General features: G+C 27.8%; 1 protein-coding gene across 1 annotated transcript in view; it reads left to right on the forward strand.

Annotated features, from left to right (window-relative positions):
- LOC136978698 (secretin receptor-like) overlaps window positions 1–18,722 on the forward strand; it is an 80,422-nt gene that overhangs the window by 36,344 nt on the left and 25,356 nt on the right. Inside the window, exon 5 of the mRNA XM_067274465.1 lies at window positions 17,254–17,348. Coding sequence (XP_067130566.1) covers window positions 17,254–17,348 — 95 coding nt within the window. The remainder of the gene's footprint in view (window positions 1–17,253; window positions 17,349–18,722) is intronic.

Consider the following 18,722-nt stretch of genomic DNA (forward strand, 5'->3'; position numbering starts at 1 on the left):
GTTTATCAATGGAAATGAATTGTGACAAATAAAAAAAAGACTGTCTTGCAATAATAGTAAATTATTTTATGATTTTGAATCTTTTTCCGTTTCTTACTTCATTTTTGTAAAATGTATAATTAATTTCTTTAAACTTTTTTTAGAGATAAATAAAATACAAGCAAATAATTAGATTCAATCTTTTTAATTGAAATAATGTAAATTTTAAACTATTTTTATTTCATCTACTTTTAAAATTATTAATTCAAATGAATTAATTGCATTATGCTGAAATATAATATAGCATATATATCCATACATATATTTACTTATTTATTCAAAAGTATTACCAAGTTACGAAAGGATTCTGTTCTGCCCTGCTATAAGTGAATGTAAAAAGTAATGATGGTAATGGGGTGATAAGTAATTGTTCGCACTGCTACATTGGATTAAGTTTTAATAAACTTTAGTTAAATAAATTAATGTTATATTTATTTTTAGAGCTTATTTATTGCTACCTTCTTATAGAATTTTTTAATATAATACAATGGTGAAAATGTAAGAAAATTGATCTAGTAGTAGAATCTCTTACTGTAAAGCTTTCTCACAATTTATTGTTTTTTATAATCAATTAAATAATTTAGATGTTGTTTGTAAAATTTTGATATATATATATATATATATATATATATATTAATATATAAGTGATGAATATTTATATTTCATTTATTTTTATTTATTGGAAGGATTACGTTATAAATAATGCAGTCTTGTCAATTGCTATTTTTCGTTTTCAAACGAATTTGGAAGTGAAATTTCGAAGTGAATACGAATTTCTTCGTATTCACTTCCTTTTACTTGTATATTCAATAAAACTTACGTAGTTTTTTTCGAAAGTTTTCGGAATTATTGTTTTAATATCATATTTAATAACGTAATGTTAAAAAGGAAATTCTTAAGAAATTGGACTGAGGAGGAGGCAAAAATGCCCGAAATGCATATTTTTAAATGAAAGAGTACCTCCCTTTTACTCAGCGTAGCTTCTTAAATACTACTATGCATGCTTCATTGAATGTAATTGTCAGTTACTGCATTAATATTTGTAACGCTAACTAAAATATTAATAAAGCATAAGAGTTTTAATTAATAATATTTTTAAATCAGTTAAATTACTCATCATTCTATCTCATAACTAAGTGAATTAATTAGTAGTTGTTGCCACTTTATACTTTGTAATAATAACATTCCGTTCTAATGAACGAATATATTTCTATGTATTGTAAGAAAGCCTACTTTTCTACTAATATAAAACTAAAACTAAATTGTACGTGCAATTTAGCTTTAGTTTTATATTAGTACATTTTCAAAACTAAATTGTACGTGCAATTTATTTAATAAATATTGTGGAAATTATCACTTGTTTTCTCTAGTAATAAAAATGAATATAGAGTATTTTTTATATACTTTTGATACACTTATGTCTAAATTATTCTGGCACGAAATAAATGCCAAAATCAAGATTAATATATCAGTCTATAATATATATCCTGTAAACATCAACTCACTATATAAAAACTAATATAACTTCGATGTTTTCAACGCTAAATGACCCTATTTATCAGAAGAGAACTAAAAGTCGTAAACGAAATCGTGCGGAAATAGAATGGGATTTAGAGCTTATAAATTGCTGTATCAACAACTCGAGGGATCTATAAATATCACATCAAACAAACAATATAGATTCATAGAAATAAACACATAATAATAATAACTAAAAATAAAATAAAGGCGATTAATTCGAAATAAATAGAATATTTGTACTGCGTATATAGTGCAAACGTCAAAATAGCTACAACAAGTTTCATAATGTTTCAATAACTCTTATATATACAACTTTCAAGTATAAAGCTAATGTACGGTACTTAGTATATAACATACTTGGAATGGCAAAGTATCAAGTATCGAGAATCACATTATAGAGATAGTTTAGCTACGAGTACATTCACTAATTTCTGTTTAATATCCTTTAACTTCGTCTAATTTCTCGTCTACTTTCATTATTATCTTTCCTTGCCTTCACATTTATCAGAGGATAAATATTATATAAGATTCTGTCACGGTGTAAAATATAAAAATTTCGTTTTTTCTTTTATAAATCAGATTTAAAATAAAATCTGTTTGAGTTAATTGAGTATTTTTCTTCCTCTTCTCTCTATTGGTTGTATGTTCCTTGGAACCTATCATAAAATTGCTATTGAGAACATATATAGGAACACTCCGCTTGATGGAAAAAGTGGATTATTATTTTCTGTAATTTACAATGGATATGCATTTCGAGCTTTAAGCCCCTCTTCAGTCCTTTTTTGTTAGGTGTAACGGTAAAATTAAAAATACAATTGTAGCGACTACTGGGAATAATTAGATACTTATTAAAACCGTGAGGTAGTACAAGTAAAACTGTAAAAATAAGAGTATTTTGGTTAAAACGTAGAAGAAATTAACTAATAAAGGTAGCGAAAACACAAAAGCTTTAAATATTTTCTCAATAAGAATTTTCTGCTAGATTCCAAGAAACATACGAGTTCTTTGTTTACTTTTCTATCAGAAGAGAAAAATGAGGACGCAAGGTTTACATTTACTCTTCTGAGATTGCAAAGTTTAATTTTAATTTTAAATGAATAATTTATTTTGTATCTCGGTCACTAGACAACTTTATTTAGTTGTATTCATTTCAACTATATTAATTTAGCTATCAAGTAATTAAAAAATTTTTGAGATATTTTAAACAAGATGAACTAAAATCAAAGCAAAAATTAATGGTAGGCCTACATCGATTTAAAGAAATGATTTGAAAAGTTTGTTTAATTATAAAAGTTGTCAATTATGTGACGTCTAGTCTCTGTTTTTCTAATTAACATACCACAAAACTATATTTAATTTATATATTGAAATCGAACTAAACTCTGTAAATAAATTCAAAGTTATATATTGAATAAATAGGATAAAAAAAAACTAATATACTGTAGTATGCCTCGTGGATAAATAAATATCTAAGCAACAAAATATATGTGCAAAAACTGAAAGAAGAGCTTATAATATCCATGAAATTGAAATAGAACATATCAAATATTAGAATAAAAGTACATTTGTTGTTTTATAGCAACATTAGAACTTTTATTAATGGCCAGCAATGGGTTACTTCTATGCCATGGGAGTAATGTATATCGTAATTTTGTTATAAAAGTTATTAGAATTTAATGTTAAATTTGTATTAATATGTATAAACTTTTTATTTTAACCCTTAATTGCTACTAACGATCTTAAGGCTAATTAATCTGCGATGCAATTACAAATAGAAATATTGATATACAGTATAAAAGTATAATGTAAAAGTTATTTAGTACTAAATTTGCATTACCAAAAATCAGAATTTGCATTTTAAATTTGTAATATATATACCTTGTATAATGACAAAAAATCATCAACTCCTTACTGAGATAATGTAGACCAAATGTAAGAAGTTGATGAGTAACCAATTAAAGAGTTAAAAAGAAAAAAAAATGTAAAATTTTTACTTTTTTTTTCTTTTCAACTCTTTAATTGGCTTCATAAAAACTTTTGAAGAGTGTTTTTTAGAGTAAAAACATTTTAATGATATATTAAAAATCTTCAATTTTTTAAAATTTTATTAATATCTTTCATTAATGAAGTACGACATTAGCTTTGTACGTTGAAAAAATTGTAGAATTATTAATGTTTAGTTAAAGATTAACCAGTGTACTGTACTGTACATGTTGATTCTATGAATAAGTTATTATTCATTAATATTTGATTTAAAAAAATTATAATTAAAATTTGGTTTTCATATTTTTGTAACATTTAAATATTTACTGTATAAACAAATAACATATTTTCATTTTAGAAATAAAAAATTATTTGTTTAGAACAAAAATTAATTCTACAATTACATTATATTCGTTTTCAGCACATTATCAGTGTACGAGAAATAAATTATTTATAACATTTAATAAAATAACTGATGAAATTTTCTCTGAAATTACTTTAAAATCAGGTTAAAAGTAATAATGTAATGGCATAAACTAATTAAAATGCCAAGGATTTAGGATGTAATTTATCCCATCTCAGACATCTATAATTAAACTTCGATGTGTGACCTGAAACTTGTAAACCTCTGGGAAATTAGAATTTTATACTTTGAAAAAGAGAGAGTTTTTTTTTCATCTATATAAATTTCAAATTCAATTAAACCCATTGAATAATAATAACTTCATGTGTCTAGTCTTAAAATTTTGCAATAACTTATTTTGGTAACCTTTAAAAAGAGGTTTATAGACGAATAAACAAATTTGTTATGTCTTTCTAATCCGACATTCGCCAGAAATAAAGAATCATTCTGAAGAGAATTCTAATTCACAGATTTTTTATTTATATAAATACAAATAATTTATTTGTATGCATTTATTTATAATAATTATTTTAGTGGTTACTAAAATAAGATATTGTATCCGGCAAATATTGCTAATTTTAGTTTTATATTTTAAAATAACTATTTACATTTAATAAATAATAAAACGAAAATATAATGAAAACTAATATCTGTTTAAATCAATTGTTTTAATAATTATTGGAGCAATAAATTACATTATAAATTTGAATGTATAGGTAGATTTATTGAGTATTGCAATTTTGATTGATGCACGACTTATTTCTTATGTATGCATATGCACTTTAAACATAATACTTCTCATGCCTGATTTTAAAAGTAATAAATATATATTTTTAATGTATATGAAATAATACAATTGTGCTAATGAATCTAAAATTAGCCTACAAAGAAGTTTTTCAAATACTATTTGTGTTTTTACGTTTTCCTTTTCATACGTGTTGAATATTTATAATCTTTTTTTGCTGAATTTCTAAAATATTAAGAACTTTCAAGATTCTGCTACCTAAAGAATTTTCATTACTTTGTATATTATTTAAACTATGTCGTAGTTTGCAATAGAACGTAATTGTAATCTGTTTTAATTTTATTTCTGTATGAGAAAAGAAGAAAGAAGGTTTAACATGTTTTGTGTTATCTGTAATTTTAAATTTGCTAGAATATTTGTATCCTGGAAATTTTATGTATATATTTTAGAAAAATCTTGAAATACAATTGTCAATTTTACGATTTCATTTAATTGATTTGTCTGAGGAGTAGAACAAACCATTATAAGATAGTATGATGCTCAAAGAAACTATTATGATAAACAATAAGAATTTTTATCATATTCTGACGGTATTAAGGTTAATTCACACTAATTGAGAATCGCTAGCAAAACACGAAAAACGAGTTTCACATCATCGTTGACGTTGTTTGCGGTAAATATTTTTGTTTAGCGAATCGCGATGACAGTCCAACATGTTGAACTTTCTCGTTAGCGAGAAATATTCCTACGTATCATATCAGCGAATTTGTTCACGATAAAAAATTCAAGATGGCAGAAAACACAGTTAGCTACGATATGACTGAAATAAGCGATGCTCCATTTTTGTCTCACCTTTTCTTTTTAATAAATAGATGCTTGATAAGAAGTCAGTCATTCTCTGTAAACTTCTATTGTTGTCGGATTTTTTTTTTTTTTTTGTATGAAAGTTGTTCAAGGGGTGGTTTCTTTGAATTGTAAGAAAACAGTTGTCTGAAGAGTGATATGATTTCCCGTCCGAAATGCATTGCAATAAAAGATGTTTTTAGGCGTTGATTAAGTGGTCTTGTTTTTTTTAAAAAAAAAAGACAGATATAACAAAAGAAACATGACAAAATTGCTAATAATCTTTAGTTGGTTTTATAAGCCCAAAATAAATTTTTACAGTTTATTATATGATCTGGTAGATTTTATACGTGTCCATTCTAAATAAATAGACTCTATTTAATAGAGCTATTTATTTCGCGAATGAGTATTTAGTCAATTACATTGCTTTGGGCTGATAATAGCCACATTAACATAAGAAAATTAATACAACCTGATAAACGGTAAGTGCTTTCTAAATGTTGGAAACTGTTTTTGAGAGTTATGATGATGCATTAAAAGACTTCTGGAAAATTTTTTTTCAATCAAAACCGTGTCAATGGAAATCATTAGACAGATTTTCTGCTACTGTAATAAACTGCACAGTTTTAATAGCTTCTTTTTCCTTTGCTTAAGCTGGAAATTGGTCCTCACCTCTTTCGATAACCAATTAAATATTAATATATAGGTCTCTCTGACATCGGAATAATAGAATTTTCCTCACGCTTGAAAGTGTGACAGTCCATCTAGTTATTTTCTAATTGATTCCTTTGCATAACCACAGATGCAAAAGAACTAATTAAATAGCAAATATTCCACTATTCTATTCCACACATTTTGAGTTGAATAGAATAGTGGAATATTTACTTTGGATGTTTGCCGCTGTCAGTGAAAACTTGCAAGTGAAATCAGGCCGCTCATATTTCCTTTGAAAACACACGTCTCTTTAGATAGAGATATTTTCTTATGTTAATCAATTATCAATTTTAATCGTACAATTTTATAAAATGTTATAAGCTTGTAGCAAGTCTCACCAATAACAATTATTTCAGGAACCAACAGGCAATCACTAGATCTTCTGCTGATGTAAACTATGTGGGACATGCGCTAAACGATGGTGAGAATTTCCATTATCTTCAGTCTTTCTCAAGGAAAGGGTTGTTATAATCTCAGTTTCCAATGAAAATAGGACAACGTTATCAGTTACAAAGTTGTAACTCATGAAAAAATGCAAACTATACCGTTTAGTGCATTTAGTCCTACCCAATAATTTAAATCACCCTCAGCAGAACAACTCAAAATATATCATTAAACACCTTTTTTGGCTGCCGAGATTCGTTTTATTATGCAAGCGTTCTCAATCTATTTATATAGACCATCCTCAGGTTACATTTTTCTTAGAACGTCTTTTACCGTTAAATAACGTTTAAAATAGAATACATAAATAGAATGAAGGAAAACAGAACAACAGCGTTTAAATGTTCGAATATAAAACAAAAATAACTAAAAAATTAACATAAATAATAAATTACAGTAAAATACAAAATAAATAAATCAAAAAAATGTACAAAAATATATAGTGGAAAATGAGGTAATTGGAAGCTTCCAACAAACTTATTTTATACAACGCTGTTGCTAAGCTGTCCGCATCCCTTGCTTTATTCTAATTAAAAAACTAGAAGAAAGCAAGCTAGCCAAGGTATTAACTTTCCTTAAAAAATGTCGGAATACGAGACCAGGGATGCCAAGTTTATTTGCGTTTGCTAAAACACATAAGCTCAGTAAAGAAATAAGACCAGTAATGGAAAAGTGCAGAGGACCGACATATATTCTTGAGAAGAGATTACACAAATATACCACCACCAATCTTGAGAACAGTATATTGGTTGCACAAGACCCAGAAAAAGTAGTGAAAAAATAACAAGATCTTATGTTGATGGATGAAGAAATGATTGAAGGGACTTGTGTCCTTCAATAAAAGTAGAATCATCTTTTGCAGCATTAGTGGAGTTTATGCTTCTACGGATCTCGGAATTAGTTAATTTCTCCAATGACATGACGGAATTAGCCATATTGATATACTACGAAACAATTTTTAGCTTTAATAATCAAATATACAGACAAAAGAGAGGAGTCCTCGTGGGGAGTCCAGTATCAAGATTGTTATTAGTGTTACGAAAACTGGAAAAAAGAACCCTGGATGACTTCAAAGAAGATATTATATATTTTAAAAGATATGTGGATGATGTATGTATAATTTGGGAGAATAAAAAAGGCATCACTGATTTATTGATAAAGTTAACAGTAACAAAGACGATCTGAAATTGAAGATAGAACAAAAACGCTCACTACAATTACATTTTTGGACATAAATATAGAATTTAAAAACGGAAGGATACTCACAAGTGTATATATCAAGTCAACACACAGCCCACTGTACTGTACATCTCTTCCAATTCAAATGATCCTTACCAATACAAACTAGCGACATTCCGGGCACTCATCAGAAGAGCTTTTTTATATTGTGACAATGTAATAGACAGAATGAAGGAACAAGACAGTATTAAAAACAAATGGCCACAACATCAGAATATGGAACTAGCACAATAGAAGGTTTGATTAGAAAACAAACCTAAGGCACAAAACAAAAAAATCTAGTGGAATCACGAAATTCACATTTAACAGGAGCATAACTAACATCATGAAAGAAATCGCAGAACGTAAAAGGTCTAGTATGGTTATAAAAAGAACCCCCCAACTATGTATCGAATTTTAAGAAAAGGTAAGGGTAGATTAGAAAAAGAAGAAAAGGTAGGTGTATACAGGATACCATATGAAAACATGGAGATAGACAAAGATAACGGATGTCGATGTCACCACACGGAACTTGAGAATTAGACTTGAAGAACATCAATATAATGTAAGAAAGGGATTTAATAGCACGGTACTATCCAAGATGGCGTAACTGAAGGCTCTTTGATAAAATGGGAAAAAGCAAACGTCATAAAGTCTATACAATCCCCAACATTAGCACAGAACTCTGGAAAACTTGAAATATATAGGTTAAAAGATAAATGCATTAATGCGAGAGATGTAGACGGCTTAAAATACATTGTATAAAATAAGTTTGTTGGAAGCTCTTAATTACCTCATTTCCACTATATATTTTTGTACATGTTTTGAGTTATTTAGCAAAATTTCAAAAAAATAAATCTTAAAATATAGAAAAAAAATAATTAAAAAAATTAGTTTATTAAAAAAACAAATGTTTTTGACTCTTGCTAAATGTATTATGTTTAATTTTTATTTTTCATTCTTGTAGTGAGTAGTACTTGGGTTCTTGTGCTTTATTCTTGTATTCTATTCGAAGTTATTAAAAAAGGTTGTTGTATTTTACTGATATTCGTTTTACTGATTTTTATATTCAAACATTTAAATGTTGTTGTTCTTTTTTCCTTCATTCTATTTATGTATTCTATTTTAAACGTTATTTAACGATAAAAAATGTTACAAGAAAAATGAAGCCTGAGGATGGTCAATCTAAATATATTGCAAATGTTTGCAAAATAAAACGAATCTCGGCAGCAAAAAGGTGTTTAATGATATATACCTTTTAGAAAATCCGAAAAATCTAGTATCCCCGCATGGGATGTCAAGTTTGAGAGTGAATCTTTATTGCACAACACACAAGAGTTACAGTGCATAACACGAATGCATTAGAGGAGTATTGAATATGCTGTTATGTTTAGGTTAGTAGCGGTATAGATATGTAAATGATCCGATTGACGGGCGGATGGCCGAGCGGTTAGGGATTACTAATATCCAAAATTAATATTTTTATTAAACTATTTTCTGCTATATTGATGTTCTTATTTTATTGTCTCTGTTTTTTTTTTTTTCTTCTTCTTCTTCTTCTTCTCAACCCAGCCTACAGCTCTGGGGACCTGAGATCGACTCTGGACGGGTCGAAAAACTCCAGGAAATTTTCGGATAGCAGTCCATTCGGATATGTCGGGCTCCATCCTTCACCACTAAGAAAGCCTTTTTTTTTAGCAAAACATATTTTAGACAAAGTCCACAATGTGTTTGCTAAAAAGAGGGCTTAATTAGTGCCATTTTTTCAGGAAATACATAAAAATGTATTCAATTTAATAGAAATATGAAATAGATTCATAAAACAGAAACAGCCTAATCACCATATTACATTTCTAATCTAAACCTAATTGCACATTCAACCACTCCCGCAATGCATTCGTGATATATCTTAATGCATTACTATCTATATGCTTAATGCTTGCATGTTTGCAGTGAAGTATTTACCTGTTTGTTAGTCTGTGCAGTATTTATCCGTATATTTCACAGTCTGTGCAGAAATCGAGTTGATATTCAGGAATGTTGTTGTTTGTTTGTTATGGCAAGGCAACACTTGGGCGATCTGCCTAGGGAGGATGCCTTCCGGGGGGGTCTTTTTAAGGGAAACTGGCCCCTATTTAGGCATTACAGACGTGGAGAAAACCCGAAACTTCACGTGGCCAGCCTGTCAGAGCGAAGCGCGAACCCAAGACCGAACTCCCAGTGTTTAGGGTACGAAGACCATTTGACCACTGGTGGGCACTTATATATTCAGGAATGAACTAAAAGGAAATAATAAGGGAACGCACTAAAATCAGTACACAAAGTTCGAAATGTTGTAGCGTCGGAATATTTAGACCTAACCATTAAAACATTGGTAAACGAAAACGACATGAATTTGCTCATTTTCATAAGAAATTTCATGTTTATAGGTTGTGAAGTGTTCGCGGCGTGCAAATTCAACGATGAACAACGTCGAAAATTGATATCTCAGATTTGTAACATTAATACGCGTTATTTAGTAGTTTTTAAGTGTTTTAAAACATTTCGGAATTTCTCGTCAAACTGTTATGGTTTAGTGAAGACTGAAGAGTGACCAAATAGTAAGTATAACTCTAAGATCTCCCATGAATAGCCAAAAAAAATGCCCAAATGAAGTGACTCTTTTTTTTTTTTTTGCAAACATCCGCCATATGGACGAAACTGAGAATAAAACTTGCTCTGAAGTGCGAAATTTCTTCTTATGCGAGAAAAATTATAAAATTAGCCAATACAAAGTATTATCGTCAAGTTGACGCTCCAAACTCATTGGATAAACAACTTCACTGAAAAACTGAAAATCCTGGCCGCAAAGCTGCAAGAAAATGTAATACGTTACATTATTTATGACAATGAATCTTATTTTCCGCTTAAAAATTCAGCTGAAACTGGATTCTACACATGAAATAAATAAAATGTCTTGTGAAATAAAATACATGTGCCTAAAAAAGTTTCCGAAATGGTTGTTATTCTGCTTATCGATCAGCAGGAAAAGTCAGTCAGAAGTTTATTTTGTGTTTGTAAATTTTGTTCTTTTGCTCTTGCTGTCAAAACATACTTGACTGAATGTATTCAATCTAAATTGAAATCATTTATTGACAAAAACTACACAAACGGTCGTCGCGCATCATGTCACTGCACAGCCATTATCGTCACGAAAGTCGAAAATTTTGGTATTAATTATGTAAGGAAAGAAAATAATTCACCCAATGTGTGTTTATTATGGCCAACAGAAACATTTTGAGCTCACGTAAAACAAAAACATTACCAAAATGTGCTGAAAAGCAAAGTCAACCTCTGTGCTCCAAACTCGAATTCGAAGAAATCTCGGTGAGTTCGACGGAAATTATTTTTGTAAACTTTTAAACTTAAGAACAAACGTAAAAGTCCTGTTACTGCTACTTAAGGACCTTTTGCTGTAATTAAATAAATTTGAATTAAGTTTGTATCACATTCGTGTTTGGAGTTATGCTTATTTATCTGTCACATGCGGATTTTTAGTGAGACCTACTTACGTATTTCTTTACGTGTTTCAACTTTTAACTGGCAATATTGCATTATTTTCATTGGGAACTGAGATTACAACATTCCTGTTTGATAGAAAGGCTGAAGATAATGGAAATTCTCAATAACGCATGGCATAGTATATATCAGCAAAAGTTCAATAGTGATTAGTTTTTGAAATAATTGAGTGGGAAGCAACTTGTTACTACCCTAAACATAGATAAAAATTCTTAAACTAAATTATCAGGAAAAAGTAGACTAATTATAATATAACAAATTGTACTAAACCTGTTGTAAATCATAATGACGATGTTAAATTTATAATTGATATCTAATTGTGAAAACAAATTTTCATATTTGAAAGTTAAATATGACCTATTAAGGAAAATCATCAAACTGGAAAATTTGATTAAAAGCAAATAGGTCTTGTTAGTATTTGACGAAAAAATTCTCTTTCAATTTGCTTAAATGCAGAAGAATATAAATAAATTTTACAGATAAAACTATTATATTTTTCATTTATTATCATTAAAAATAGAGAAAAATTACTAATTTTTTAAAAGTTTTATTAAAGTATAGGTAGGTTACTTTTTACTGTGCATTTGCGCGCTAATTATCGTTCATTTCCGCATACTTTTTTTAAAAATTAAACAGAGTCTCTGATCAGTTGTATTTCGAAAATATAAATTTGATCTCGAAGCTGACGTTTCAATTTTTGAAGTTCTCACAATAAAGGAAATAAACAACTTTTGCGTGACCTTTGCTTCACTATATCAATACTTTACAAATTTTCAATATTTCATGACATATAGATCTGTCGGAATACGAGATTCCGAACCCAAAAATTGTTTATAACTGCAACATGATGTCAAAAAATGTATTTTCCCGCAGCATTTTATTCGAATTTCATCCTCTATCTACAAAAGATATTCCTTTTGACATATTTCAAGTAATCTATTCTGTGTCAAACACTATGTTATACGTCAGCTTTTAGTTTTTTACTTAGAAGAATAATCTTATTTGTATATTCAAGAAAATATTAGATTTTTCAATTTAACCGGTTCACGTTTAAAGAAATGAAATAAAATTTAGATATTCACATTTTTTTAAATGTACATATTTAAATTTAACATCAAGTTTTTCAATTACAAAGTCAATTCAAGTACAAATTCTTTAATGTCGTTCTGTGAGATAATATGAAATTGAGGTACACTCCAAAAATACCTAAAAATACGTTGTCAGTCAACTGCTCTTGATGTACTTAAGGTATATTTAGGCATTCTGATATACGGCCTTCGAACTTTGGCAACGTATATTTTTTCTTCTTGTTTCCCGTCTGGTGCCAATACGCAACTCTAATCGAGCTGATATTGGTGACGAAGAATATCAAATATAAATCTGACCAATGAAAAGATAAACTACAGAATTTCCTTAATTAAACCCTGGAGGTTTATTTTTAAAACGTACAGTTCGTATTTCCAGGGGTTTATTTGACAATCCGGGTGTTTTTCGAACCGAGTTTATTACCTTGCAACAGGAAACGAGTGGGTAAATATTGAAGTACCATAATTACTCGTACATTTTCTGAGCTATCAAAACCATTTATTGATCGTACTTACGAACAGTATTTATCGTACAGCTACATTTGAAATAATTACTGCTTTCGTAGTTAATCCGATTCGGCGTCCTCCAATTTGGTTGTTGCGTTGTCATTCATGTCTGCTACAATGTCGTTGTAAAATTCGGGATCTTGACTACCATCTTCTGCTTCAAATTCACCATCTTCCAATTTGAGTTTTCATAATTACCCTTCGGCTGATAAGCTCTCGACTTATAAACGCGATAAGCTATCACACGCTCAATATATATAATTTTATTATTCTAAAAAATGTTTCCGTAAATCTTGGAATTGAAAGTATTGTCCGCTCTAGACAATTTAAAGAGGTATAAATTTAGTAAAACTCCTTACACGTCACTCGAAAACAAAATTACTTTATATACTACAGTACTTCAACACGTTTTTTATGCTTTTCAACCTGAAGTTTATTTGAGAACGCCAGTTTATTTTTAACAGCATCTTTATTCCCCGGAATTTAACGAAGAAATACAGTATATATTACTTTAGTACTTAGTGTATTGGCTGCTACGGATTTTTTTCGATATTCAACAAGTTTAGATCATTAAATCATTCAACTTCAGAAGAAAAACTGTATGCAGCCCCAGGAATTCTAGAAAGTTTGTAGGCTTGTGGGCCTCATCTAAAAAAGGCTTATCGTTGCGTTAAGTAATATGTTAATAAAACATATGATTAATAAATAGGTATTGAAAATACCTGTTTATTAATCATATGGGATATTAATCATATTAATCATGGGATAAATGAGGGTTAGATGGTGGGGGAAAAAAGAGAATGCTGGAAGCTGTAATTATAAAAATAAATTTTATTTTAAAAATTGAACGAATTGATGTTTTCTCATCATATCAAAGCACAAGAAAAAATAGTAATATTTTCCGAAAAATAGATTCAAAAAACAAAGTATAATTTTCTTCTAATTCACCATCTCACCCTTAGAGATGTAGGTTAATTAGTGAACAGTACATTGATAAGCCCTCTACCACAGTCTATTCTGTTATTTTTTACCGATTACAAGTTACAAGTTAGACTCATTATTCAAGCTTCCATAGTATAATATACAAGAAACAAAAGTCGTCAGCTAATCTTAACTACTTCACTACTTTATACACTTTATACATTTATATAAACTATTTTAACTTAGTTTTCTGATTAAATAATAAATTAACATAGTTGTTATCATAGAGTGAAACTACTGTATATTCTTCTCTATTAAAGTTGCAAGTCAGAAGACTCGCAGCTTTAATTATTCATATTATTATTCTCTGTTTATTTGTTTGTAAAAATTTAGTGTTTGCTTATTATTCATTGTATAATAATAAGTTAAAATAACAAAATAATCATCCATGTTTTACGAATAATACAAAATTTATATAGAGTATTTGTTGACGAAGTTGAGAAATTTACTTTCTGAAATAAAAATTTTGTGTATTCTAAGAAAATATGAGAATGTTCTAAATTTGGAAACATTGCCTGCATAGGCGTAAAAATCAATATCAAAATGGTATTTTTTATAAACTGAAAAAAAGTCATTTATTTTCTGCTAGTCGTCTATACTTAAACGGGTAAAATCTGAAATATGATTGCAAAAAAAATAATAAAAATAAATTTTTAAATTATTAATTTCTAACTTTAAAATAATTCGAATTTATTATACTCAACTGCACGAAAATGTTTCTGGCTCTTTGCAGTTGTTATAAACTATTTTTTCAAAATTCTCGAATTTCAAAAGAACCTTATACATTTCAGGGCAATAAACTTCGTTTTCGATCCACCGCATCTGGATGTTTACTACATAAATAACTCGATGCTAGAGATGATTTAGTGCAATAATTTGTCTTAAAAGTAAATAAATGAAAATAAAATTTTTTATAATACCCAGAATTTAGTCATTTACGTGAATTCATTATTAAAGTTAAAACAAAAATTATCTTAAATACTTTTAACATTTTCTTTTTTAATTAGAAATTTTAAGGTTTAATAAACTCGTCTTAAAGAAGAAAACTCTAGACTGAAAGTGCAGATTAAAATTCAAATTAAATGTCATTGATAAAAAACTAATTAGTCATGTAATCCGAAACCGCGATGGTAGCAGGAAAAAACAAATGAGTATTAGATATCGTATCCCGAAAAAAAATCATTTCATTAAATTACTTTCAGTTAAACCGTTCATATCATATGCTTGAAAATCGCAACGAATTCGTATAGTTTCAAATAAAAATTAAAAAATTAAATATTATGTTTAATAAAATTAAAAATATAGCCATAAACATGAAACTGATTTCTTTAGTAATTTTACAAAATACAATTACTTTTATATAAAAGCAAATAAAAATATAAAATTAATTAATTATGGCAACATGACAAAATACTTTTTAATAGTGCTCAAAGATTAGGTTAGTTTGGTGAGTTGGTTTGATGAAATAGGACAATGCGACGCGTGAGCGATATGCCAAGGGAATAAATCTGGGAGAACATTGTATTGAAAATTGGTCCCTATTTAGGTGTTAGAGTCATTAAGAAAATTCGGGAAACCTACTTGGCCAGCATGTTGGACAGGGGCGATCCCTCCAGCAACTATCACTACCAGTGTTCAGTGGTTTCATCTACTTGGCCGCTGGATATTTATTGAATGTAGGAAGATCGTGCTTGGAAAGTCTGATAAAGTGAAAAGTTTCCTCTGATAAAATCTTAAAGTCTCAAACAATTTTATTTTTGATTTTGGTCGTTATTTTATTTTATCTGAATTTCTGATGATGATTCAAAAGTTTTATGAAATTGAAAATGTTAGTTTATATAATTTAGTATTTGAAAATTGTTATGAAATTAGAAAATAGAAAATTCCTTTTTATCAATTACAATTACTTCAAAAATATTATTTTGAATATCTTTTTTCCCGATGTATCAGCAAAATCTTTTTGAACTAAACAGTCCAGAAAGTTTGTCAGCTTTTGTTTGTCATTTTCTGAAGTTCAGCTTTAGAAAGTGTCAGCTTTTCTTACATTTCCTTTTCCTTGCGTTTTCCTTTCGTAATAAAATTGTGATCGTATATGTTTGTTACTTCATAGAATGTTCCGGGATAGTTTCAAAATGGTTATCAAAAATTATTTAAAATATTGAGAAAATTTCTTCAATAAATTGTTTCTTGATGAGAATAGATCCGAAAACATTATGCTTTTTCTTTTAAAAAGAAATTGCGATGAAAATATAAACTATGTAATATATTTTGAAAATGGAGTGATTTAATTAAAATGATAAAATACTCAACTAGAAAGCGACCGGTCACCGTCCAAAACAATAACAACAAAAATCTCTGCATGGCTATGAGCACTCGTTTGAGATGTATTTTTTGAGAATATCCAGCCGCTTCCTCTTTAAATAATTTAACCGAACAAACAAGTAATACGTTTTTTATTAATCTAAGACGGTCTACACTTTGTAATTTAAACTATGCCATTTAGGGAGAGTTGGATGCACGATAACCAAACCAACGATTATTTTACTACCGATTATCTACATTTCACTGCAATTAAATTTAGTTATTACATAGCAGAAGCCTTACATTTACATTATTACATTATTACATTTACTGCCTCTATTTATATTGTAATTTAACTTATGTGATATTTAAATGCACTACCAAATGAATAGCTATTTAAAAGAGATTCTTAACAGAATTCATGAATTTGCTACGTTGTTAATACAATACTTTTATTTGCATTGCCACAGATGTTTAATTAATATTGCTAGTAACGCTATAAGCTTTAAGCTACGTTAAATGAAATTTTATTATATTTTAAATTAATTACTTTATAATATTTATTTTGTTTTTAAAAACTGAAGCAACAGCTGTTTACAGACCATTTTAAAACTAATTAAATCTTTATTAATTGGATTTTAATTAATTAATTATTGATAATTTCAAACTGCATTTCGTTATTACTTATGTTTATTAATTGTAATTCATCCTGTTATATATAACTTAGTTTATTCTTTATTTATATCACAAGTTATCAAAAAATTATATAAATTAGACTAAGTAATCGAAATGTATACGCTAATTATATATTGAATATTTCATTTATAATGAATGCATCATTGGATTATACTAATAAACATAAAATGAAATAATTATATTTAATGATATTAATTTTAATTTAATTTCTTTTTCAGTCGCATTTATCAAATATAAAATTAATATCCAAAACAGGTTACAGCGTTTCTTTCTCTACATTAATTGTAGCCTTTTTAATATTGGCTTCTATCAGGTAAAAGATTTTACATTGAAGATTTTTACATTGTATGTATGATCTATAATCTTTTAAAATACACTTTAAAAACAATCATTTGAAATAGATGATAAACTTTAATGAGTATTTAATTATTTTAAATTTGATGATTAATTATGAAAGAAACCTTTAAAATTATAATTTTTATTCAACATGAGAATTAATATATTGGATCCTTTAATTGAAATTATGGTGTTATATCCAAAAATCATCATTTCTACATTCGTGTTAGACATGCAAATTTATATTTCTACAAAATAAAGACGTAAAAAAGTAATTGTAATTAGTGTAGGAATGAATTTATGTTGCTAATTTCATTTCTTTTTATTCACGAGTACCATTAGCAATACATTTGTAATGTTGTTTTTCCTGATAAAATATAAGGAAATCAAGTGCTACCAATATACCTTTGAGATAGTTTGCTCCATCTGATCTGTTACAATAAACCATGATTGTCTAGCTAAGTGAAAGTAAATTAGAATAGATAAAGCAATTCACATAATGTGTTTTCTACATAGTCATTGAAAGAATTATTTTTCATTATATTATTTAGGATTATTGACTTGCGAGATGTAATTTTTGGCTGTTTCAACGAAAATTTTAAAATTTTGGTCGCGGTTTAAGAGAAAAATAATTATAAATTAGCAATGTTTAAAACTTTCACAAATTAATAAAGTTTAATATTGACTATTTCTGATATTTGTGAAATTGAAATACATTTTAAATGCTTGCAAACGCAGTATAATTATAATTCTAGTAGACCAATAGAATTATATTATTTAATCGTACTGTATTAGAAAAGCGTCAAAATTGACAAGTTAAAATATAAATATTTGAGTGTGTGTGTTTAAGCATTATTGCATTGTTTTAAACAAAATTTTAAGAAAACTTAGATACATTTAGCTTTCATTTAGACTCATTCAGAAAACTTTTATTACTACTTTTTCAAATCTTATTAAATCTAAAAAATTGTGATAATTATGACGTTTATATTAAGCATTAATTTAACATATTTTATAATCCGAATTAGCGTAACTTTATAAAATTGATTTTATGAAGTTATATGCAAGTTAGTTTTTATATAATTTTCGTTTTAATATTTTCTGTATGATAGTATTTGATTTATATAACTACAAAGGTATACAAGAATTTATCACATCGATTTGACACATTTTAAAAGTTTTCTTCCTCTACCGTACAAAATTTAAAGAATTTTTAAAATGTATCAGATTGATCACTTGGTGTGATAAACCCTTACGTAAGACAATCTTTGTAGTTATATAAATCAAATACTATCATATAATATAATAGAACGGTTAGAATTACGAAATAATCTAATAATCTTAATGTTTG

The sequence above is a fragment of the Centruroides vittatus genome, unplaced genomic scaffold (genome assembly GCF_030686945.1).
Source record: "Centruroides vittatus isolate TY-2023 unplaced genomic scaffold, ASM3068694v2 contig_549, whole genome shotgun sequence".
Taxonomy (NCBI): domain Eukaryota; kingdom Metazoa; phylum Arthropoda; class Arachnida; order Scorpiones; family Buthidae; genus Centruroides; species Centruroides vittatus.